This window comes from Neofelis nebulosa, chromosome 11 (genome assembly GCF_028018385.1).
Source record: "Neofelis nebulosa isolate mNeoNeb1 chromosome 11, mNeoNeb1.pri, whole genome shotgun sequence".
In the NCBI taxonomy this organism is placed as follows: Eukaryota; Metazoa; Chordata; class Mammalia; order Carnivora; family Felidae; genus Neofelis; species Neofelis nebulosa.
In genome coordinates, this window is record NC_080792.1 from 20686656 (window position 1) to 20713321 (window position 26666).

Genomic DNA, 26666 nt, shown 5'->3' on the forward strand with positions numbered 1-26666 from the left:
CTAAAGAAACCTCAACTTTAACTTCTCCGGATGGATCCCAATCCACAAGTTCACCTGTTAGGAAAACAAACAAACAAACAAACCAAGAAGCATTTCTTTTGCCTTTCTTTGACCAGGCTGGAAACCAGTAATCATAGGATTCCCAGGAAGATTCAGAAAAGCCCTTCGATATTAGGGGATTGGGGCTTCGGTTTTCTACATTCGTTAAATGTGAGAGGGGTGGAGCCAATAACTAGTGAGGTTTTTATCCCCAGCTCTAAATGTTTGTGAACTTTCAAAGGGACACAGGAGCCAGCCTCAAAGAGCTCCCAGTATTCAAAGCAGGAACACTTTGATCAACATAATAAATAATATAGTATTTCATTATAGCACAAAGTATAAAGTGAACATACATGAGTCCATGCTGATATAAATATATGATTGACTAGATTAATAAATGGGACAGGAGGAATAAATCCTCCTTACTGAATAATTCCAGTAATATAGGTAGATACGCTTTCCCACCCTCTAGGTGGAGTTTGATTTCCCCACCCTCCTCTCTTGATATGGGCTGAACTTAGTGACTCCCATCCAAAGAAAAGAGTATGGAAAAAGAAAAACAGTAACTGTGCAGTGGAGAGAGCTCTCAGACACTACTTTAACCAAGTGATAAATGTTAACTCACCTTGCTATGGTGTATCCCGACAGAAGGCGGTGATGAGAAAGGCACTTGCCCACTGTGGTCCTCCTCCACCACACCCATAACCACACTTTAATCATGAGGAAAACATCACACAAAACGAAATGAGAGCCATCCACAATATAGCTTAGCAGAATCCTTTAAAACCGTCAAGAAAAACAAGACGCAGAAACTGTTAACACACCAAGACAAGACGCTAAATGCGGGGTGCAATCCTGGTTGGGGGATCCTGAAACAGACAGGAAAACTTGCAAAATCTGTGTAAGATGGAGTTCAGTTCATAGCAACAGGCCAATGTTAATTTCATAGTTTTGACAAATGTACCCTGCACCCGTGTAACATACACACACGTGGGGTGTGAATATCAAGGGGGCACGGGCTGAGGGGTTTAGGGAAGTCTGTCCTAGCTCTGCAACTTTTTCTTAAATCTAAAATTACTCTACAATCAAAAGTTTTATGATAAACCACGAAGACAAAAGTTTGCGAACTGAGAGTGCAAACAGAACCTTCCTCAAAAGCAGTAGCGATACCCCCTTCACATCACTCTACGGAGAGGCGTGCAGGGTTCTGGACCTGGGGCGGCGGGAGGTGGGGGGTGGGGGGTGCGGGGAGCACACACCCGGGTGCGCAGAGCAGGGCCGGTGCCCCGGGGCGCGGCGGGAGCCCAGGCTCCTCCCCGGAGTCTCCCCGGCGCCGAACTCTGCCCCGGACGCGCCCTGCGGGGCGGAGCCCAATCTAGACGCCGAGGAGCCACCGGCGCCCCAAGGAGCCGACCCAGGCCGGAGGCGGGAGAGCAGCGCCGGGACCCCGCGCTGGCTCAGCGCGCTCCCTGGGAGGCGAGCCCCGGCGGTCGGCGATCTCAGCCCCTGTGGCGCGCGCCAGGCCTCTCCCCGCCACCCCCAACCAGGTGAGTGGGCGCCCGGGGCCCTCGGAGCAGCTCAGTGCACCCCGGGCACACACCGGTCTTGGTGAGGAGGATATTCCTTTCTGTAAACCTTTCTGTGTCCTGGGTTCTGATTCCTTGGCTGAGAAGTTTCTGCTCTGGAGGAGAAAGAGTTGCCTTCCCCCACCTCCACCCCCCCCCCCCCCCCCCCGAGAAAGAACAACCCTCCTTAGCCCGGTGCACACCTGGTTATTTATTTAGGTCAGTGTTTTAGGTTAGACCTCCTTTGCCAGGAGGTCTCCACGACTGGGAGGACCGGAAGACTTGCTGTCGCCTTGGAACGCCCGCATGGTTGCTTTGACAGGTCACCTGGGCCCACAACGTTTAAGAGCACAGATGAATGAATAAAGGTGGTTGTCTCACCCTTCGTTCATTCGTGCTGGCTTCTGTAGCCGCCGGTGTAGCAAAAAGAGAACTGCCCACTGGTTGACAGTTTGCTACCATCGTGGGATGGTGGAGTTGGAAGTTACAGAGCGCTGGGTAGTTGTGCAAAGGAGCAGTATTATCTTACTGAAGAATAGCGCAGCGTAGTGCAAAAGTAGTTTTTGGATTGGGTGAGGACATGGCTGTAAGCTTTTCAGCCTTCTTCAGAAGGCGGGGCGGGGGGCGGGGGGATAGACATATGTAAGGTCAGAAGAAGCGTTTAGCCCCAAACGTGACTGGGCTGTGTCTGATTACCCTTATACTATCGTTGTTATTTTAGGAATCAAAACTCTCTTTACTTTCTTGGTATCCATAGACCAAATGAAGCATCAAAGGGAATTCTTCTGCATTTGCAATAGGGAAAAGATAATCTGTCCTTTTGATTTTGCCTAATGCTATTAAATCTTCAGTTCTGCAGAAGCCTGGTTTTTCAGAAATATGATCTGAGCCAGAGTCTCAGGTACCCTGGCAGACACAATTGGTGCTGTTGTTTCCTTTACTGGCCTGTCTCCCTCTCCCTCTCTCACAGCCCCACCCCTCCCCAACACTGAGAGTTTGAGAGTGAAGGTCCCTGACACAGAGGAATTTGTGCCTAAGGCAGGGAATACCCTGGTGGCTGCTCAGCTACTTAGAGAAAGAATGAAAACAGCTTACACGTCCTGAGACTCTGGCAAATTCCATAAGGTTCCTGTCTTTGTGATTTGCTAAGTAAATTTGGTAGATAAACTTGCACTAACTAAAAAGAGACTTTTGAAGTAAATACCGACACTATTTCAGTTATATCATTCACCTTTATGATTTGGTGAATTAATAATAACAGTCATGTTATTTGTTAGCTGATTGATTTACAATGTGCTGGACAGCGGGCTTGAGTTGCCATCCAAATCCTGACTGACGCTGAAAAATTAGGTGTATATTTATTTGTTTGGAATAATGACTGAAAAAGGAAGGGGCGGAAGGTTTTGAAGGGAATCTAGAAGTATTTTAAAGGAGTGGTTTCAAACCTTTTGAACTGGGATATTTACAGAAAAATTATAAGCCATTTATCAATAGAAAAGTTCATAATGGCAGAATGTTATTATCAATTTAATAACATGTTCAAGTGAATTTGCATTTTAAGAAGCGTGAAAACAGTCATCTACATGGGTTTGTAGAAAACAAAAGCAAGAGTGTGAGCACATTCAGTGTTAGACAATAATTGGTGCATATGTGGGCCCACTCACGCATTTCTTGAGCACCTGTTGAGTAGGCCACCGTGTTCGGAGTTCAAGTCAGGAGGGGGCGGTGGATACAGCTTTGTGTAAGTAAGAAATAAGTCACATTCCTGTCCTCGTGGAATTTACACAATGCTGGAGTCCTCCAGGATACCTGAAGCTCATAGATAAGAACCGTATCAATGATCACCCATCAATTTTGACAGTAACTGAAACTAGATCATCTTCAAATCACACACTTTGTACGGATTTCAATAGTCAACTCTCAAAAGTGTAAAGGAACTTATATTTTATTCAGGTCAGTGTTTTTCTCTTTTGCTTAGGTTGGGGAAGAACTTGGAAATCACGTGTTCTGGGTTTAATATTAAGAAAAATTGAGATATTAAGCCTGAAATAGCTAACTATCAATTTCATGCCAGTTAAATAAAAACCAAACTTTCACTGTGGATGCCAGTAATTTAGCATATAAATCAATGAATGAGAAACTTCAAATTGAGAAGCTTCTATCTTATCAGATTATTTTGTCCTATAAATTAGAAAAATATGACTGCAATTATATTTTACCCCAGAGGAAAAGACTTATTTTACCCAAGGTATTTTCACTTGTTGTTGTTGTTGCTGTTTTTTTTTTTTTAAACAGCTTATTGGAGGCATACTTTACATACCGTAAAATATATCCAAGTGTGTAATCCAATGATTTTTAATTTTTTTTTTTCAACGTTTTTTATTTATTTTTGGGACAGAGAGAGACATAGCATGAACGGGGGAGGGGCAGAGAGAGAGGGAGACACAGAATCAGAAACAGGCTCCAGGCTCTGAGCCATCAGCCCAGAGCCTGACGCGGGGCTCGAACCCACGGACCGCGAGATCATGACCTGGCTGAAGTCGGACGCTTAACCGACTGCGCCACCCAGGCGCCCCTCCAATGATTTTTAGTAAATTTATGGAATTGTGACCAGAGGCCAATCCATCACTGCCATCCAATTTTAGAACATTCTCATTATCCCTGAAAGACTCCACCTGCCTATTTGTTATGACTGTCCTCAACCCCATTCCCAGACAACCACTGATCTATTTTCTCTCTCTTTTGATTTGACTTTCTGGACATTTCACACAAATGGAATGACAAAATATATATAGTCTTTAGTATCTAGTTTCCTTCACGTAGAACAGGTTTTTGAGGTTCATACATGAGGTGTAGCATGTATCAGTAGTTGGTTCCTTTTTATTGCTAACTAATATTCATTCCGTGGTGTAGCTAGCCCACATTTTGTTCACCAGCGGGTAGATATTTCTGCATTTACCTTTAAGTGGTAAGACAGATACTGTGGCCCAGCTTCCATGGTAGCATAATGTGAAATAATTGTAGGATCCAGCCTCTTATTTATACTTACGAAAAATATATTCATGGTATGGAATACACCAATAGTTTCTGTGTTTGCCATAACTGTGATCTTTCTATGACGCTCCCACAAAAAGTAAATAGTCAACCCTGTGCAAGGAACAGAAAGCATGAGTCATTTGGTATTCTAGGTTGGACTCGGAAGATGTTTCACTCGTTTTTTTTTTTTATTTTTTTAATGTTTATTTTTTTAGAGAGAAAGACAGAGGGTGAGCAGGGGAGGGGTAGAGAGAGAGGGAGACACAGAATCCAAAGCAGGCTCCAGGCTCTAAGCTGTCAGCCCATGAACCGTGAGATTATGACCTGAGGCAAAGTCGGACATTTAACCAACTTGAGCCACGCAGGCGCAGGAAGATGTTTCACTCTTGACATTAATATTTGCGAAGAGACTACATCTCCTTTGCTACCTGCTCTTCACAAATGATGCATTTAGAGTGGGCGAATTTTGATGATTGTTTTACTTAACAGTGATAACTGAAGTACTCTCAAAAATATGAGTGCTTCCTAATAACATATTTTAATGACACACTTAACGTAAAGCATATCAGAAATTTCTAGCACTGCAAAAGCATTGACCTTTGGTTTCCCTCTCTTAGGAATCAGGAACCTTGAACAGCCGCTCAGTCAGAACCCCCACTCACCCTGCTTTGTGCGGACTACTACAGCAAATGCATTCTTAGGTTACACTTGACAATTTATGCTTAAAGATCCTCTTAGAAGGATTTCTCCGGTTGAGTAGAAACCCTTCTATTCAAAGTTGGCAGATTCTGTGAAACTCAAGAGAAGACAATATGTCTCTTCATGCATGGAAGTTACTGCTGACATTACACTTTCCTATTGGGGAAAAAAGAGCATTAATATAATTTAAAGGTTGATTTTATTGACGACTTGGAATGCAAAGGATTTTATTTTTAAAATTCTAAAATTTGAAAGCAAGATAGTTTAGATTAAATAATGTAGTTTTCCAAAGCTGAATGTGCTGAATAGAACTCGTTTTTTTTTCTTCTTCTTGTTTCTGCTTGAAATACTGGAACAACTTACTGAAATCCCTTGGGTGAGAACACTGTGGTTTTGATGATCTGTGATTGGATGAATTAATCAGTCTCCACTGGTAATGCCTTTTTTTTTTTTTTTAACTTGGTAAGGTTCAAAAACTTCTAGAAGAAGTGCATTTTTCTAGACTTCCACTGACAGTGTCATTCCAAATGTCATCTAAGAGTCATATACCATTTACAAGAACCTGTCATCGCCCTTCCCACTTTTATATGCTCTGAAATTGGTGGGGACATGCACGCATTCTTTCTTTTTAATGTTTATTTATTTTTTTGAGAGAGAAAGAGAGAGCAATCAAGCAGGGGAGGGGCAGAGAGAGAATCCCAAGCAGGCTCCACACTGTCAGCGCAGAGCCTGACATGGGGCTCAATATTACAAACTGTGAGATCATGACCTGAGCCAAAATCAAGAGTTGGACGCTTAACCAACTGAGCCACCCAGTTGCCCTAGTAGTCCATTCTTCCCTATTGATGACTGAGACTCAACCTGTGGATGAATGTTTGAATTTTTCCCAGTGTTTGGCAAATAGAAACATTTGTGCTTTATGGAACATAGAGCTTCATTTAACTTGGGTAGATACCTAGAAGTGGGATTGCTGGGTTGTACAGTGTGTGCATAGCTTTATAAGAAACAGCCTGAGGGCTCTCCAACATGGCTGCCCCTTTTGCATACCTGTCAGCAACAGACAGGAGTTCCAGCTGTTCTACATCCTCATTCAAACCTGGTATTTTCTGTCTTGCCCCCTCAGCAGATAATTTTTTCAATGAAGGAAATTATGTTGAAGCGAAACTATTCCAAGATGAGTTTCAGAAGCTAAAGACATGCAGTAGATTCCTGAGCCCTCCACTCTTCAAATATTTTATAAAGCCACAACAGAAATTTTCCGAAAGGGCACCTTCCTTGTAAATTTACCCATGACTCAGATATAGATCATTAATGTGTGCTGCTTTTCATTTTCTCTTCACTGATAAGTCGTAAGTGGCTTCCGAGTTGTTAACTGAGGTCAGAGCAGAAAGAATAGTTGACTGATTGGGGGTGGGTGGTGGAGGGTGGTGGAGGGTGGATAGTGAGGGGACAGCTGAGCTTAGACATTGACACTTCCAAGTGATGTCCTGTAATCAAATGTCCTCAATAAGCTGTGGTCCGAACCCACCGTTTTTTACACCATGAAGCTATACTGCTTCGGTTCATGGAATAAATCTACTGAGACAGAAACATCTGCTCATGTTTCAAAAGGACGCACTGGGGAGCTCACAGCAGGAGTAAATTGACTGTTACTTAGTGACCTGACTACTATACTAACTTGGGCCTAAGAAATTAGACTTAGAAACCCATTCAGAATTCAGCAGAAAGCAAGGTAGTAAGTTAGAAAGAGCCAGCAGACTTATGGCTTGCGATCCACGACCATCATGCACTAGCTGTCTTTGCTTAATCTTGTTCAGCCTCATTTCCTCATCTGTAGAATGGGAATAATGACACCAACCTCTCAGGGTGTTTATGAGGATTATTAAAGGCAGCAAACTCTAGCTTGAATATAGTAGGCACTCAGCAGGCTCTGGTCTCTTTTCCCTAGTCTTCCCCAAATTGGAATGGATTCATGTGATTTGTACCTTTTAGCTGCTATACTGGGCACTAGGTGAAATCCTCAGCTGTTTTCAAAATTTCAAATTATGCCAATGAACTATGAAGATAGATTATTTCATTACAAAGATACCTGGATTTAAGGTCACTTCACCTGGGCTCAAGTGGAGAGGTCAGTTTATGACCCTGAAAAACTGATATCACTTTTCTGTGACTTGGTTGCATTATACCTATGTATATGGGTGGATTTAAATATAGCCACAGATATACAGATAATAGATATAGCACAGTATATTGTAATGATCAATTTTGACAATATAGGGAAAATGATTTTTAGTAAATGGCACAGTGTTTGTCAATTGCACTTATTTGTATATTGTATTTGTGCCAATGTTTCGATCCTTTTAAAAAATGAAATAGCTTTTATTTCATATCTAAGAGCTTTCTATAGCATGGGTCATGATGTAGATACATGTTTGTATACATATGAGTGTCACAAATGAGTAAAATTAATTCTGCTTAAAAAATCTTAGATTATTACTTGAAAACAATGTTATTATTACTTGAGCTCAGTGTTAACATGCATGGCTTTTGAAATACTCTTTGTTATGTTCAGGTAAACTGCACAGTCACCTGAGATTTAGCCAGCTGACACTGGATGTCACCATTGTGCTGTGTAATGTAGTTGCAGAACAGGTGTGCTGTTTAATATTCAGCACACGGTCAGTCTCGCCAAGGGCTTGGAGATATGTTAGCTTTTTTCCCTCACATAACCTAATTACCCTTGTTCACTTTTATTGCAACTTACCTTTTCAGTTTCTAATATCTAAGCTCCAAACAATAGTGACCAAGAATGATGAAACAATATTCAATATTGTTAGCTCAGAACCGAGAAACTGACAACTCAGAAACTGTGCTAAAACTAGTCGGGGCTCCTGGTTGCAAACCAGTCAGTTAAGCGAATTGATTCTAGACAACTTAAGTTGAAAAGGAGCTTACTGGTTTGGAAATGGAAGAATCCAGTGTGCTGGTACTTGATCAAAGATCAGTCTGTCACGAGAGTAAGATAGAGTCCTGGCATCGCCACTGGTCCCTAGATACCACCACTGGTGTTGCTGCCATCTGGACACAAAGCCCCTCTCTATGCCAGGCTCCTTCCCTTCCCAGGAGAATTATGGGGCTTTCACTGCCTCCAGCTTCAACATGCCAAGGGCCAATCCCTGAGTGCTGTTTCCAGATGGGAGCACTCAAGTGGCTCACTTTCTCCAGCCCCAGGGAGTGAGGAAGAACAAGTAAGGGATCTTTCCTGCAAAGACTCATACAGGTGTGATTCCACATAATCTGGGGAGGAGATTCAAGTGCTGGACAGTCAAAACACGCCCGTATCCACCATGGTGCCTTTCAGGTAACGCCCATAGAAGTGAGTTGAGAATACCGCTGTGCAGTCAGCTGAATTTTACTGTCCCTTCTGTGCACGGACCTGGAGTCAGTTGCATATGCCTTGTGGCACACTTTCTCCCGCACTTTGCTACACCCTGCCTTTCCTTCAACCTTGAGAGAGCCATACCAGCCAGGAGTAGCCCTGTTTGAAGTAGCTAAGGAGACACCTCCTCTAGTCAACTGGAAGTCTTAACAAGTTTCAGTATTAAAAAAAAAAAAAATCCCTGCTACATTGAAAGAAAAGAAAAAGAAGTGGCAGGCTACATTGCATACCTTGTTGTTCCAAGAACATTATTCCAAGCAACTTCCAGCCTTTCTCTTGCTCCCTGCTTTGCCTGGCATCCTCTTCTCCCAGGTGGCCACACAAATTCAGTCTTTTTAGTCAAGTCTTTTGCTTGAACGCCGCCTCTTCAGATGGGCCTTCCCTCACCACTGACCCAAAACAGCACCTCCTTTTATTTTGTTACCCTTCGCGACTTTTCTCCATCACTCTTGTCACCCACCCCTCGCTACATTCCCTGTGTATTCACTGGTTTGTTCAATGTCTGTGTCCTCTCCGTACTGAAAGTCCCGTGAAGGCAGGGTGTCTGGTGCACTTCTGTGGCCACAGCACCCGACACAGCTGTATTCTAATGAATATTCAATATATGAATGAATCGATCAAAGGTTACATAGAGGAAGACAATACCTTTGTTAGCATCTCTAGAGTATAAACAGTTCCCGTATTCATTTCCTGGGACTGCTCTGACAGAGTACCACAAGCTAAGTGGCTTAAACGTAGTAATTTCTTGTCTCACTGTTGTGGAAGCTGGAAGCCCAAGGTCAAGGTGTTGGTCGGGGTGGGGTCTTCCGAGGCTGTGAGGAAGAGTCTGTTCCATGTTTTTCCTCCAGCTTCTGGTGGTTTGTTTGCAATTTTAAGGTATTCTTTGGCAGGTAGAAGCATCACCTTGTTCTCTATCTTCAACTTTATGTGGCATTCTCCTGTGTACCTCTGTGTCCAAATTTTTATAAAAACACCAGTTATGATGGATGAAGGGCCCAGCCTACTCCAGTGTGACTTCGTTTAACTAATTACATCGGTAATAATCTTATTTCCTAATAAGGTTACATTCTCAGATACTGGGGGTCAAGACTTCAACATAGGAATGGGGAGGGAGCAAAATTCAGCTCCACAACAGGGCCTTTGATGTGTTTATTGTATAATGGATAAGCCATTCTTATGTCATTAAATGGAGAAGTAGGTTTAGTTACATTATCCTGGGCGCCTATGGATGTGTTGGTTGATCACACAGATTACAATTAATGCTTATGAATTGCTTTATACACTGTAAACTACTCATTATCTGTTAGCTTAATCAGGTGATGAATTATTGATGTGTTATTGAGAAAGAGCCAATACCGTGGATTTGCCAGTCTTAAAATCCCAGAAGCAGATTTTCCTTTATAGCCCGCTCAGTCTGCAGACTGTTTGAAATATTACCTGGTTCTTCTTCTCTACTACTCAGATTGCTTATCAGCAGTCATTGTGGATAATGGATACATATTTTATTTACTCATTGGACAAACACATACAAATCATTTATTATGTGCTAGGTGCTGTTTTAAGTGCTTGGAAAATGTTAATTCACAAACAACCTCATATTGTTTATTATTTCTATCATTATTCATTATTAATTTTATCTGAATTTTACTGCTAAGGAACCCGAGGCACAAAGAAGTTAAGAAACTTGCCCAAGGTCACACAGCTGCTGAGTGCCGAGTTGTAGAATGTTCTTTCTTCACAGAAAGCCTCGTAGAACAATTCAGTGTGTGACAGAACAAAGCAGAACTGCTTTGGTTCACGTGGAGGTGGCAAAGCCCTGTCTACTTAGCACCACTCCTTCCTCCTGGGAGCCCTGCTCAAAAAGCCCTGATCTAGAAACTAACACCTTTTGGCACGATGCCAATTGGAAGCTCTCTTCAATCACTCTAGCATAAAACAAATAAAATTCTTTTCTCGCTTTAATTAACTGATTGTGTTTTGTTTTGAAAATTTTATCTGCCTAATCTACTCCTGGCAGAAATCAAATGCTAAGATGGATTTTCCCCAGGATGGTAATGCCATATGGCAATTTGGACTTTGCTGGATTAAGCTCCCCTTGGACTTCTTTATACAAATCAAGGGCGCAAAAATTTCCTGAATCAAAGAGAGAACATTTGAATAGAGTTGGATATAAACTTTGCAACCAGATAAGCATGAACTGCCCCTCTGTTATAGGCTGCACGTCTTCTGTGGTTATTAATAATATAAAATAATAGGAGTGACCATATTAACCATTACTGTCCATTAGTGCCTTGTGCAACCAACAAACTGGGAAAAAAAAAAAAAACCCTCAGGGACACCTGGATGGCTCAGTCATTAAGGCACCGACTTCAGTTCAGGTCATGATCTTGCAGTTCAGGAGTTCCAGACCCGCGTCAGGCTCTGTACTGACAGCTCAGAGCCTGGAGCCTGCTTCAGGTTCTGTGGCTCCCTCTCTCTCTCTGCCCCTCCCCTGCTCACACTCTGTCTCTCTCTCTCTCTCAAAAATAAATAAAACATTTTAAAAAAATGCTCAGAGGGGTGCCTGGGTGGCTCACTTGGTTAAGCAACTGACTCTTGATCTCTGCTCAGGTGATGATCTCATAGTTTGTGAGTTCGAGCCCCGTGTCAGGCTCTGTGCTGCTTGGAATTCTCCTCCCTCTCTTTCTGCCCCTACTCCACTCGTGCTCTCACTCTCTCAAAATAAATAAATAAGCTTTTAAAAAATTACAAAGGTAGGTGTTTTACTCTATTTTACAGATACAGGTAAGTCAAGGCTAAAATTTTATGTAACTTGTTTAAGATAGCCCAACCAGTGAGTGGAGGAGATACGATAATTTGAGAAATATCAATGATTAAAGAGCATAATTCCTTGATATTAAGAATAAAAGGCATGAGGGGCGCCTGGGTGGCTCAGTCGGTTGAGCGTCTGACTTCAGCTCAGGTCACGATCTCGCGGTCCGTGAGTTCGAGCCCCGCGTTGGGCTCTGGGCTGATGGCTCAGAGCCTGGAGCCTGCTTCCGATTCTGTGTCTCCCTCTCTCTCTGCCCCTCCCCCGTTCATGCTCTGTCTCTCTCTGTCTCAAAAATAAATAAAATGTTAAAAAAAATTTAAAAAAAAAGAATAAAAGGCATGAAAGAGAGTGTATTTAGGATATATAACATGAGGCCCAATGTGATTTTCAAATTATGAAAGACTGTGAGAATCCATCAGAACCCTTTCTGAAGAGTGGTTAATTCCTGTTCTGAAATGCCCCTTATCATTTGTTAATGTACACAGTGTGTAATGCACTAAAAAGAAAAAAAGAATGCAAATCAATCAACTGGGACCATAGATCAAGGGGGACTGAACTGGAGAACAAAACAGAACTCAGGCCCAACTGATTATTCTGCTTGCCTATATTTTCCCACAGGTTGTGCTACACCCTAACCCAGGGGGCAGCAAACTTTTGCTGTAAAGGACCAGATCGTAAATATTTGAGACGTTGCTTGCCACATATTTTCCCTGTCAGAACCACTCGACTCCACTGTGAAAGCAAAAGCACAGACACTGTGTAAATGAATGGCTGTGTTTATCGTAAACCTTCATTGTGGACACGAAATCCGCACTTGATATAGTTTTCATGCGTCACAAAATGTTGTTCTTGTTTTGATTTTTGGGGTGTGTGTGTGTGTGTGTGTATGTGTGTGTGTGTTGGACCATTAAATGCTGTAAGAACCATTGTTAGTTCCTAGGCTTTGCAAGTAGGTGGGAAGCCAGACTGGGCTCACATGGTTTGCTGACCATGCCTTTCTAGTTTATAGACACACTATTTATTGTCTCTGTAGATGTTGCTTTTATTTCAAGTTTCATTTAAATGCTGTTTTGGGACCAAGAACTTCATCCCAGAAGAGATGTCAGAGGACTAAGTACCCAGAGGCACCTCCACTCACAGACTGCAAACAAGACTTGCTGAATTGCAGCTGCCAAATCAACCTCAGGCAAAACAAATAGAAGCCATTGTGGCTAAGAGGATTTATGATAAAATGGAAAATTCTTGGAATACTCTGTCAATTTCATTGAAGATTAAAGGATAAACACAGGGCTTTGAGTTATCCCAGAAGCTATCTGGTTTTAAAATGATGCTAGCAAAAAATATGAAAATTCTTTGTGTGCTTTAACAGCACAGGTCATTGATAAATTTTAAATATCTTTGGTGTTTTTTTTTCTCACTAGGGAAGCCAGGCTTAATGTGATGGAAATACCCTTGAACTTGGTGTCCAGAAGACAAAGGCTTGAGTTACAGCTCTATTAGTTTTACTGTGACCTTGGGTAAGTTACCACCTATGGGAGTCTTGGCTTCCTTATCAGCAAGGTGATATGAATAATCCTACCTCACAGGGCATTTCGTTTTACTTATTTTATTTTTTTTTGTTCTTTACTATTTATTATGAAAATTTCAAACAGAAATAGACAGAGGAGTGTGCCCTTGCCTGCTTCAACAACTCCCTGCATTTTGCCAAACTTTTTTCATCTTTACCCCACCAGATTTTTTTCTCTACTAGAGCATTTTACAGCAATTGCAAATGTAATATTATTTTACCTGCAAATATTTCAGTCTCTATGACTAACAGAAAAGATCTTTCAAAAGACCTATCATAATTCTAATATCATACCTAGCAAAACTAGTGATTCTTTAACATCATCTATTATCCAGTCAGTGTTAAAATCCCCCCAGTCGTCTCAAAAATGACTTTATGTAACTGGTTTATTTGAATCAAGAGCCAAAGAAGATCCAGATATTGCATTTGGTCACATGTTTCTTAAGAGCCTTAATTTATGGCAATTTTCCTTCTCTTCTCCCCCATCTTCCTTTATATAATTAATTTGTGGAAGGAACTAGTTATTTTCCTGTAAAATTTCACATAATTGGGATTTGGCCGATCGCAACCTTCACCCTTGTAGAGTCATTGAACATTTCCCTCTTATTCAGATACTCACTGTCCTTAGATATAGAGGCTTGATCAGATTCAAGTTCTTTTTTTTTTTAAGCATACTTTGTGAGTGATGCTTTCTACTTATGATTGTACCACATCTAGAGGACAAAGTACCTGGTTGTCTCTTTCTACTTATGTTAAGATTGATTAGTGTGGTACCCCAGGTTACTGCATTCTTCATCAACCTCTCACCTAATGATTTTAGGACTGGTTGATAGCTATTGTTTAGATCCATTACCTCCTAAGAGATTGCAAAATATAGTCTTCTAATTCCATCAGTCCATTTGGATTTATTAGTAGAAATTCTTTTTTTTTAAGTTTTTATTTACTTATTTTGAGAGAGAGAGAGAGAGAGAGAGAGAGAGAGAATCCCAAACAGGCCCCACACCAGTAGCTCGGAGCCCAACACAGGGCTCGAACCCATGAACCGTGAGATCATGACCTGAGCCAAAACCAAGAGTCAGACGCTTAACTGACTGAGCCACACAGGGGCCCTTCAAAATTTTTTATATGTTTCAATCTTTCTTTTATTCATTCCTCTGTCAGCTTGATTTTTGTGTCTTATTTGAGTAGTATTTGATCACTTTCTGCCTTCTGGTATAGCAAGATATCTCGAAATCACTTTGTACGTTTCTTGTCCAAAGTTTAATCGTTCAAGAGGCTGTGGTTTCTTTTTGTAGAAAATGGTACTGGGAACACAGTCTGGGCACTGGGAGTATTAATTGCTTGTATTTCTAAATTTTGGAGTGTCCAAACCTGGAATATACATTTTTAAAGGAAGATAAATCATTATTTTATACACATAATTTCAGTTTGGATTATAAGGTTTTTACAGAACATTTTTTGTTATAATTGTAGGGTTTTTTTCTCTTACGCTCAAAATCTTGGTTCCTAATGATGTTAAGACAATGGCTTTGTGGCTTTATTCTACATTATGCATCTATGTGCATATACTTGTTTCAAAATTGCAACTCCAATATTTCCACTAACAATATTATTAGTGAGTGTAGTTTAAGATTGTTTTGCAATTTTCTTTTTTTTGAGATTGAGAAAGCAGGGGAGGGGCAGAGAGAGAGAGAGAGAGAGAGAATCCCAAGCAGACTCCACACTGCCAGAACAGAGCCCAATGCAGGGCTTGAACTCATGAACCATGAGATCATGACCTGAGCTGAAACCAAGAGTCAGATGCTTAACTGACTGAGCCACCCAGGCACCCCAATTGTTTTGCAATTCTTTCTATTCTTAGGGCATAGCTCACCTGGGATAAATAGTCCCTGGGTTTGTTTTAAAGTCACTTCAAATAATTCATGTGGATATGTCACCAACCTGATATACGGATATATTCATTTGTTTTATTTCTTATCTTGAAAGATTTCATCTTCTTTTTAATTTAGTTTTATTTTATAATTAGGTGGAATAATTACATTGTTCAATGTCAAAACTTAAATCACAGGTTTTCCCTTTCTATCCACCTCTCCCTTCTTTTAGAAATTATGATGCTATGTATCCTTTATATTTCCTTTTCTGAACCATGCTTTTTTATTGAATAATGCATCCTGGGGAAGACTCCATTGCAGTAGCTAGTTTATTTAACTGGTCCTCTTGTCGTGGGTATTTGGGCTTTTCCCAATAATTTTCTGTTATAAATAGTTCTCCCATAGATGACCTTTATAGCTATTGAGAGATAAATAAAGTATAATGTATATTGTATATAAGTGATATATACATAAATATATTTGTATCTAAGTGACATATGTATGTATGTATATACACATATATCACTTATATACATATGTGTATATAGATGTATATATCATTAATATAGATATATGTGTATATATGTAAATATCACTTACATATATTTATACAGGTACATATCACTTATATATGTGATATATACATATGATTTTGTTATAATATATGATTTTAGTTCTACAGTAATTTATTAAGCACTTAACAATGTGCTAGAATATAAAGATGAATAAGTTGTGGTCCCTACTCATGAGGTCGTACAGTCCAATGTATGGTAGAATTAAAAAAAAAAAAAAACACTTTACATTTTTCCTTCTCAGATAATTTGATTTTTACACTTCTAATGAGTGAATGCTTCAGCTGGTATTTTTTTATATTAATTCCTAGATTTATGGATATATACAGATATCAATAATTTATAATATTTTGTACTATATTTCATGACAGTGCTAATATAGAACTTCTTTTAGTTTATGAACCGTATTATATCATATCACCAAAGAAGTTAGTTTTGTCTAACTGATTTATGTTTTCCTAGAGCCAGAATTCACAATGACAACAGTAACCGTAACCACAGAGGTCCCCCCAAGGGGTAAAATAGAAGATAATTCTGCCTTCTATGAGTCCACATCAGCTCAGATTATTGAAGAGACTGAATATGTGAAAAAGGTATGCAGGTGCTGGAAATCATATCAGCATATGATTTTTTTAAATGAAACCTAATTTGGATTGGTGGGCTTTGTTTCTCCCTCCATAGAACAGGTGAGGACACATTTGGCAAAGCACAATCTTGATAGTTGAAATTTCAACACGTTTGGTAAACTTCTCTTGAGGATATGAACCTCTGCTCCCACATGTGGAGTAAAATTGAATAATGGGCCAAAAGGGTTCAGAATACCTGTCAGCACTTAATTTGCCCCACACTATTCACCTCTGCACTTCCTACTGTTTTATATCATTTCTCAGATGTTTCATGAGTGCTGATACTATGTTCCCAAGTAGATGTTTATGTGTCTTGCTGAGCCTCTGTCTCTCCTGACCTGGTTCCTTTTCACAGCTCAGGGTTGTTGTCCCCAATGACTACACGTTGGCATGTTACTTCATTAAAAATGTGAAATCTTATGAGAATCCAATGATAATGACTGACAAAACTATATATTTTTTATGAACTGTTTCTTAGAACAGATGGAAAAATTTGGAAATAGACAGTTTGTAACTTATTCAGATCAATTAGTTCATCTTTGAGTGTCTTGCAATTCCATAGGTCAATAAGACATGGAACTTATATTTCATGCATAAATTTGTATGATCTTCTCTTAGTAATTATTCTGTAGTAATTACTAAATAGTAATTATTCTCCAGTAATTACTAGCTAGTAATTACTACAAAATAATTACTAAGCTGTAATTATTTTGTAGTGATTACTAAATAGTAATTGTTTTATAGTAATTACTAAACAGTAAATTAGTACTAAATTACTACATAGGAAAAATAGAACTAAATAGTATTAAATACTAATTACTATATAGTAATTATTTTATAGTATAATATTCAATTAGGCTATATTTTAGGTTTGACTGAGAAAGAATTATAAAGACCAAATGCTCATTTTCTGCAATCTAAACAATATTAGCCTAATGCAAGTCAGGTTGGTGGTAGTTATTTTTGTCTTACTTTCTAGATAAATCAGGTATACTGTAGCTGGTAGAAAGAAAAAAGTGTTTGGCATTAAATGCCTTTGAAAAAAAATAGAATATTTTTTTTTCTCCTAGATCCGAACTACTTTGGAAAAGATCCGAAATCAAATTTTTAAAGACGAAGTAGGACGTAACAGCACAAATCACAAACTAGAAACAAAGGTAATGAATTTACTCACATGTACCACTTTATTCCTTCAGTAAATAAACATAAAACAGTATAAACTTAATTTAAATAACTTTTTAAGATAATTGTTAAATTATTCTTTGAAGCTTTGAATGTTGAGCGTTAAATATTTTGTCGGTATCTGAAGATGTTAATAGGCATTTGTATGAAATATTTAACCACAGATGTTATTAGTAGCCTCAGATTGCAATGATTGGACCTTTCTTGAATATTCTAAATGGGGCTTACTTGTCTAAAGTATATGAGGAGATGTCAGCCCAGTCAGGATATATGTCAGCAACATTTCCAAAAAAACTGATAGAGGTACAAGCTTTTAGGTTCACCTCAGTCACACCAGTGGACACAGAGTTGAAGCTATTAGGCCATTTGGTCGAGTGATTAGACAATTGATAAGCTTAAATGCACCCTTTCTCTTGTGGCTGGCTTTATATGCCTAACATTAAGCAATCTATATTAGCCTTGTTTGGATTATGCCAGGTTAGAGCTCATATGAGCCAAGTGCACCTTGTCAATGTCAGTGTTTCTCACTATGTAGTATGGCCACAGAGAAAGCAGAACATAGGATATGAGTCATAAACATAGTTCCCTTCATCATTCTCCACCTCCCAAACTAACACAACCAGCCCCAAATGTTTTCTTTTTTTTCTTTTTTTTTTTTTAAATTTTTTTTTCAACATTTATTTATTTTTGGGACAGAGAGAGACAGAGCATGAACGGGGGAGGGGCAGAGAGAGAGGGAGACACAGAATCGGAAACAGGCTCCAGGCTCTGAGCCATCAGCCCAGAGCCTGACGCGGGGCTCGAACCCACGGACCGCGAGATCGTGACCTGGCTGAAGTCGGACGCCCAACCGACTGCGCCACCCAGGCGCCCCCCAAATGTTTTCTTAAAGTAAGTGCTCAGACCTGGAAAAAAAGGTTAATGTTTGTGAGTGATGGGACAGATAAAAAATCCCATTTTGGTTATATTGAGTTGTTTATTAGACCTCTAAGTGGAGGTTTCTATTGGGTGCTGAGTATCTGATTCTGGGTTTCAAGGTAGAGGTCTGGGCTAGAAGGTCTAGGCCATAGGGCAGAGACTTTGGGAATAAGGATGGCATTTAAAGTTCTGACGTTGGAGGAGATCACCAAGTATGTGAGTGTAGATAGGAATAACAGAAAATTTGACCACTGAGTTCCAAGATACCCAACACTCAAGAAGGAGAAGAAGGAGAAGCATCACATCAGGCTGGGAAAAGAAGCTAATGAATTAGAAGAAAAAACAGGAAAGGGTGGAGGCACTGAAGACAAGTGAAAAAAAGGTTTCAGAAAGTGGGGAGCGGCCACTATGTCAAATGGTGCCTATGAGCTAAGTAAATTTAGGCCTGAACCTTGACCATTGGATATAACAATGGGGAGGTTGTTGGTGACCTTGATAGGAGTAGTTTCTTAGGAATGGACATGAATTGTGTTGCCAATGTGTCTGCCCTGGTCATCTCAAATCTCAGATGGTCAGCAGACAAGTACCAGCATCTAAGTAGCTGCTGCCCCGCCGCCCCCCCACCCCCTGCCCCTTGCAATATCTGAACAGTGTCCCTGTAGGAATCTAGCCATAATGATCTAGGGCTGTGTTGCTCTTAAGGTGAGGGCTGTAGTCCCAGCAGCAGCAGCAGTATCAGGAAGCTCCTTAGAAATTTTTTTAAAAGTTTATTTAGTTTTGAGAGAGAGAAAAAGGAGGGGAAGAGGCAGAAAGAGAGGGAGACACAGAATCTGAAGCAGGCTCCAGACTCTGAGCTATCAGCACAGAGCCTGACATGGGGCTCGAACTCACGAACCATGAGATCATGACCTGAGCTTGGAACCTTAAGGGATTGAACCACTCAGGTGCCCCTGGTGAGCTCCTTAGAAAGGCAGCATCTGGAGCTCCACCCCAGATCTCTTGAATTAGAATCTGCATTTTAACCAGATCTCTCACCAGGTGGTTCATATGCACATTAAAGTTTGAGATGCACTGATCCATGACCTTTGTAGGTATCTACTGCTGCCCACAATCTACCTTCTACCAGAGTCTTCCCAGCAAGTATTCTTTAACAAAGTAAAAACCAAAATAACTCCTACTCTATATAGAGAGAGTAAGAGTATAGAGTAGGGTCTGGAATAGAAAAAAAACCATGACAGAATTATGGTGACCATATTTCTGTTTTGTATCTTTGCGTGTGTGTTTTAAAACACTATATTCTTTTTGTTGTTGTTGTTGTTGATTTATTTATTTAGAGAGAGACAGAGATAGCATGAGTGGTGGGGTCGGGGGGAACAGAAAGAGAGGGAGACTGAGAATCCCAAGCAGGCTCCTCACTGTCAGCAGAGAGCCTGACGTGAACTTGAACTCATGAAACCGTGGGATCATGACCCATGAGTCTGACCCATGGGATCAGAACCCAAGAGTCACCCGACTGAGTCACTCAACCGACTGAGCCACCCAGGTACCCCCCCTTCTTTTTTGTTTTTTTATTTCTGTTAATGTAGCCCATATTTTGTATTGGAAAGAATATTGGCTTTGTTAAACAAGCTTGGATTCTCATTCTGGTTCTGGTATTTATTTTAAGTATAACCTTGGACTTCTTAGTGAAACTCTCATCTGGACATAGTGGATGTAGTGCCTTCTAGCGTTTTAAGCATTCAGACAAAGGGGTATTTACAAAACATCTAAAAGATTACCTGGCACATGATAGATGCTTACTAAAAATAGAAGTTATTATTTTTTAATTATATAATTGTAGACTATGGAGAATTGTATAATTCCTTGGTGCATCTTGAAATAATTTGGAAGAGCAGAAAGCATAGGATAGATACGCAAGAAGCTGTATCATGGGCTCTCCCACTTACTTACTATGTAAACTTGGTCTCAGTACCTCATTTTTCATATCTGCAACATTGATGTAATTGAGTTAGATGGTTTCATATTCCCTTTCCACTTCCACATGTCTTGATTCCAGATGAGATTTATTTTATGTTCTAAGTGTATTTTCAGTAGACTAGAGTTTACTTGGAGTCACACAGGCGGTAACATTCAGTTCCGACATCTCTGGAAATGTACTATGTGGTGATTGCAGTAGGCATCATTGAACATTGAATATTATGTATTGTAACTCTTAAGTCTGATTGTGTTAGTTTGTAATACAATATAAGCAAAATGCATTTATGTCTACGACTTAGATTAAAAAAGAAAAAAAGACAACTGGCCTTGTAGATACCATTTAGCTCTTAAAAAATGACTTAATGGTATATTTAAAACAGTAGGAATGGGGTGCCTGGGTGGCTCAGTCAGTTGTCTGGCTCTTGATCTCACGGTTTGTGAGTTCAAGCCCCACATCGGGCTCTGCACTGACAGTGCAGGCTTGGGATTCTGCCCCTCCTTGCCTCTATCTGTCTGTCTGTCCGTCTCTCTCAAAATAAATAAATAAACTTTCAAAAAAGAATTTAAAACTGTAGGAAATATAAAAGGTACAAAAGATGTACGTCTACCTCCTTTTAATCTAAGAATCTAATCAAATTTGAGCAAATATAGAGGCCAGCCACTTCAATTAGAATTCTTCATTGGTATTCGAAAGTCAAAGGATTTATTTTGTGCCAACCTGGATCTTTTTTTGGCGTATGGAATAGTGAGCGACAATTGTTGCTGTCAAAGTTTGTAGAGGAAAGAAATAGTAAGGTTTCTGATTTTCATGTTTATTCATTTCAGCACTGCCCAAACATTCACAGCAGCTTTGGTTCTGAAATGGATCCCTCGTATTGCAGTTTGCATCTGCTCATGGAAAGGATGAAAGGAAAAGACCTGAAGCTCTTAGAAAAGAACAAAGAGAATGAAGTCTTGAAAATCAAGGTATGGTTGCTGGGAGAAATTTCTAAATTTTTGTAGTGTTAGGCCTTTGAGACAGTAGGTTTCATGGATGTGTGAGAGCGGACAGACATCCTTATGTATCCGTAGACCCAGAAGTATGCTCAGCTAATGTAGAGAAACACTTTTCCATTTCATAAATCCCACAGGTTTATTTTGGAGACTGTTTTTACTATTGAAAATCAGATCTCACAAAAATCCAACGGGTCTAAATTCCAGCCGTGCAAGATGAGTCCGTTCTAGAGACCTGCTGTACAATACTGTACTTGTAGTTAATATGGTGTCGTTACCCTTAAATAGGTCTCATGTGAAGTGTTCGTACTAAATAAATTTTTAAAGGCTTTCATGTTTAATAAATATTAATTAGAGCACTCAGAGTCAAAGGTCTCTCTATTTTACTTGATTAATCCATTGTTGAATGCTTTATTTATTTATTTATTTGCTTGTTTGTTTGTTTTGGTTTATTATGTATGCAGTCCTTGCAATGACGGTAAATCTTTGTGGCCATCCCTGTTTATTTCTTTAAGTTAAATCCTTGAGAGATGCATGACACTTCAGCTTTATTGCCCTTCATACTTCCTTCTTGTCCCACTGCTATTTTAGGAAAATGCATATTTTAGTACTGTTGTGGGCATCGATGATAAAACGCCTGTAAATAAGTGTATAAGCTGATAAGGCACCGTGGAACTCTTGGAAGGGTGCAGTCTCTAAATGCGGGACATGGGCTGTGGAGCTTTGCTTTGGCCTGGCCAGTGCAAATCCTTCTGCATGACAGTTTCCCTAAATAGGCTGCTTCTCATTTTACATTTTCCTCTTACCAAATAATAGTGTCTTTACTCCTATCCATTGTCTAGGAGGGTGCAAATGGTACAGTTACAACCTTTTTTTTAAAGTTTATTTATTTAGAGAGAGAGAGAGAGAGAGAGCATGTGTGAGCATGGGAGGGGCAGAGAGAGAGGAGAGAGAGAATCCAAGCAGGCTTCATGCTCAGTGTGGAGCCCACCTCAGGGCTCCATCTCATGACTCCGAGATCATGACCTGAACCGAAACCAAAAGTCGGATGCTTAACCGACTGAGTCACCCAGGCGCCCCCAGCCTTTCTGCTTTTAATCGCCTGCCAAACTGTTCTGCCTTTAACCCTTTTTATTGTAAATGTCAAAACATAACACAGTGACCTCTTTTCCTAGCTGGAAGCTTCCAGAGAAGCAGGAGCGGCGGCTCTGAGAAACGTGGCACAGAGGTTATTTGAAATCTACCAAACACAGTCGGAAGAAGTTAGAAAGAAACATGAGGATGATAAACACTTCCTCAAGGTACTGAGTTAGCAGCTGGTTCACTGGAGAATTAACACCCCAGTGTGTGTGTGTGTGTGTGTGTGTGTGTGTGTGTGTGGGTTCATGCCTCTCTTTTTGGGGGGTTAGACATGAAGTAAGCAATGGCCTCGTGACTTTGGCAAGCCTTGGGCAGGATGCCCATCTTCTGTGCTGGTCTCCCCGCACCCCTGCTTAGCCTGGTACCTGCATTTGTTGAGCTGTTATGTTGCCACCCTTGCCCAGAGCCTTCTGGAACACACCCTGCCTGGAAATCAGGGCTGTGCCAGGTGACACTGGCCAGTGACTCCTCTCGTGGTTCTGCTTTTGACTAACTAGATGACCTAGAAAGAGTCATTCTCCCTCTCTGCAGTTGGGTTTCCTTGTCTCCACAATGAACGAGTTGGGCTAGATCAATAGTTTCAAAATGGTTTTGACCCTAGAATACATTCTTCAAATTAAAAAAACAAACAAAAAATGTATGTATGTATACGTTTATATTTTAAAATACATATTTTGTATTTTATTTTTTTTAAGAATTTTAATGTTTATTTTGACAGAGAGAGAGAGCACATGTGAGTGGGGAGGGACAGAGAGAGGATCTCAAGCAGGTTCCACACTGTCAGCATAGATCCCGATGTGGGGCTTGAACTAACAAAACATGAGATCATGACCTCAACCGAAGTTGGACACTTAACCAACTGAGCCACCCAGGCTCCCCTACATATTTCATATTTTAATATAGAGCTTATATAAATTAAAATATTTTAAAAGCATACATATGTATATGTGTATATATGTGTGTATGTATATCATAGACCCCACACACACACACACACACACACATGCATACTTTTATATTTGTTTGTTTTTAAATCTGAAGTATATATTCTAGGACCAATGAACCTTTATCTGAAGAATGTATTCTAGGACTGGAAAAGGAACAAACAGTGACTCTGTGTGTGTGTGTGTGTGTGTGTGTGTGTGTGTGTGTGCATGTCTGTAGGAGTCAGCTGAGACAGTGGCAAGTGAGCCAGATGAAGTCTTCACATCTATGATCTCTAACATAACCCCTGCTGTCAGCCTGGGGAATAACCCCCAACACAGTGGGGAATCACTGTTCTGCTTTTATGACACTTTATGATTAAAAATAAGACATTTTTTACTTGAACATACATGATTTTTTTAAGTTTACTTATTTATTTTGAGAGAGAGCATGAGCAGGAGACAGGCAGAGAGGGGGGAGAGAGAGAGAATTCCAAGCAGGCTCTGCATTGCCCGACACAGAGCCCGACACAGGGCTCGAACCCACGAACTATGAGATCATGACCTGAGCCAAAAAACCAAGAGTCGGGAGCTCAACTGACTGAGCCACCCAGATGCCCCTGTAAGATTTATTTTTGTTGTAGATAAGTTTCATTGAGGAAAAGTCAAAAATTTCACTTTTCTTACATTAGTATCTCTCTTTCTTATACCAGTTCTGGTAGCATGCTTTATGGTAACAAATGTAAACATTCTAGTATATTATTAAGTCTACATTGGTTTAGTGTTGTTGTAGCCCATCAGGTTTATTTGGAAGGAAAACACTAAATTCAAAACAGTAATTTGAATCATGTGTGCATTATTAAATTTTGGGGGCTACTCAAAATTATACAGGGAGATAATATCTGTATAAATTTAATAAAAACAATCATTTGACAGTTGTTTTTCTGACCAAAGGTTAACAAACTTGAAAAGGAACAACAACTGAAACAACATGTTGAAAATCTGAATCAAGTTGCTGAAAAGCTTGAAGAAAAACATAATCAAATCACAGAGTTGGAGAACCTTGTACAGAGGATGGAAAAGGTAAGCCCATGGAGAATTAAAGGGATTCTTCCTGACAGGGCTGGGGAGAGAATATAAGAAAATAACACTAAAATAAGTAAGACATTAGGTGAAAGTACGCTTTGCCACTACTGAGCTTTAGAAAGTACCCAATAATGTTGGTTTTTCCCCTTACACACTTACTATGATCTGTACTGTCACGGATTGACCTCTACAGATACTGCTCATATCACTGTTACTTTCTCTCTTGAGTGTATGTATGGTTTAGACAGGGGAAGCAGGCGAGGCTGTGAATGGAAGCAATGGAAATGATCGCAAAGTCTGCCTATTCCTAGTAATAATACAGAGGATACCTATAGGCTAATTCTATGTATTAGACTCAGTGAAGTATCCATTTTTTGGCCATCTGAGTTCACTTTAGGATTGTAAAATTCTATGGCTGTATTAGGACAGATAGAATTCACATTAAGAAAAGACATTCTGGGGCTCCTGACTGGCTCAGCCGGTTAAGCATCTGACTTCCACTGAGGTTGTGATCTCAAGGGTTCGGTTCGTGAGTTCTAGCTCCACATCTGGCTCTCTGCTGTTAAGGCAGAGCCCACTTCAGATCCTCTGTCTCCCTCTCTGCTGTCTCTCTCCCATGCTCCCTCTCTCTCAAAAGAAAAGAAAAGAAAAGAAAAGAAAAGAAAAGAAAAGAAAAGAAAAAAGAAAAGACATTCTGTAGAAATTGGAACTTCCATAAGAGACAACTTAGGGAAGAGTAGTGACAGAACAAAAATTATTAAAAATTTTATGCAGTATGCCTGTGAGTAGCTGGCACTCTAAATATATACAAAAGGTGAGCATATAAACTTAATTATGCATTCCTTAGAATTTAGAATACAAACCAAGGAATACTGGGTTTTTAGTAGCAAAACAAACCAATAGAAAATTGTGCTCTCTGAAACTGAATTTGGGGTAGATAAGAATATAGGTTTTGGGGGCGCCTGGGTGGCTCAGTTGGTAGGGTGTGCAACTGGGTGTAGAGATTACTTAAAAATAAAATCTCAAAAAAAAAGAAAAAGAATATAGACTTTGACTTCTGGTAAATATTGCCCAATAAAGTTTTATATTTATTATAATGATTCCCTGGTTTGCCTCTTCTCAGCCTTGTTCTGTTTTATGTCTGCTTGAGTTGATGTCACTTTTGAAATGTCACTTCAAAAGAATCACATTTCAATATTCAGGTGTCTGGCCAAAGGAAATTTGATTAATTTTTCTACATATTTCCCAAGAATTTAATTTATAACACTGAGTTTGGTTGAACTTGTGAGTTCCTGTGAGGCAATCACAAAAAATTGAATAAATCCAAATTTAACTGAATCTGGTAATACTAATACCTAGCTCATCTGTGTTGTGGGGTGGGTTACGGAATATTTTACCGTAGCCAGATACATTGGGCTAGAATGTCCTCAAGCAGCTGGTTTGCAGGCAGTGTGACAGTTTATAGTTATGATATTTTGAACAAACTAACATTTGGATGAATACTTTGTAGCGTTAGAATATTTATCCTGTAATAAATAGTTCAGCAAACTAATCACAAAGAATGTTTGCACTTAGGAAAGGAAGACAATTCTGGAATGCAAACAGAGCTGATTAACCAGCTTTCATTTTTTTTTTTTTAATTTTTTTTTTTAACGTTTATTTATTTTTGAGACAGAGAGAGACAAAGCATGAACGGGGGAGGGTCAGAGAGAGAGGGAGACACAGAATCGGAAGCAGGCTCCAGGCTCTGAGCCATCAGCCCAGAGCCCGACGCGGGGCTCGAACTCACGGACCGTGAGATCGTGACCTGAGCTGAAGTCGGAGGCTTAACCGACTGAGCCACCCAGGCGCCCCTAACCAGCTTTCATTTAAATTTGGACTTGTGATCACCTCATACCCAGTAACACTGGGTCAGGTGTAGTGGCCAGCTGTCAGTCTCAGAAAATTAACAAAAGAACAGCAGAATATAATTCCAGAAAACCCCGTGAAATCTGTACTGGATGTGAGTTCATCTCAGAATTCTGGGTTATATTCACTTGACTGTTTATTCAGCAAACATATGAAGACTTAACATGTAACAGTCAGAGCTTGAGGCTGGATATCTATTTGTGAATGAACCAGACATAGTCTCTTTGTAGAGATTGCAGTGTAGTACATCTGTGTTGTGTGGGACTCAAGGAACTTCCCACATCTCTCTTCATTCATTCTCCTAGGGGTCCCC

The 26666-nt window shown here is 40.0% G+C and overlaps 1 protein-coding gene across 3 annotated transcripts in view; it reads left to right on the forward strand.

Annotated features, from left to right (window-relative positions):
- Positions 1 to 1413: 1413 nt before the first annotated feature.
- The window catches only part of CCDC68 (coiled-coil domain containing 68), a 50034-nt gene continuing 24781 nt past the window's right edge, over positions 1414 to 26666 (forward strand). For 2 of the 3 annotated variants that reach the window (XM_058692031.1, XM_058692033.1), the window contains exons 1-7: positions 3989 to 5772; positions 13012 to 13107; positions 16063 to 16193; positions 17297 to 17383; positions 21129 to 21269; positions 22472 to 22597; positions 24314 to 24442. In XM_058692031.1, coding sequence (XP_058548014.1) covers positions 16077 to 16193; positions 17297 to 17383; positions 21129 to 21269; positions 22472 to 22597; positions 24314 to 24442 — 600 coding nt within the window. In that variant the 5' untranslated portion in view covers positions 3989 to 5772; positions 13012 to 13107; positions 16063 to 16076. Of the gene's footprint in view, positions 1587 to 3988; positions 5773 to 13011; positions 13108 to 16062; positions 16194 to 17296; positions 17384 to 21128; positions 21270 to 22471; positions 22598 to 24313; positions 24443 to 26666 lie in introns of those variants that run through there. The other variant, XM_058692032.1, reaches the window with a different exon arrangement.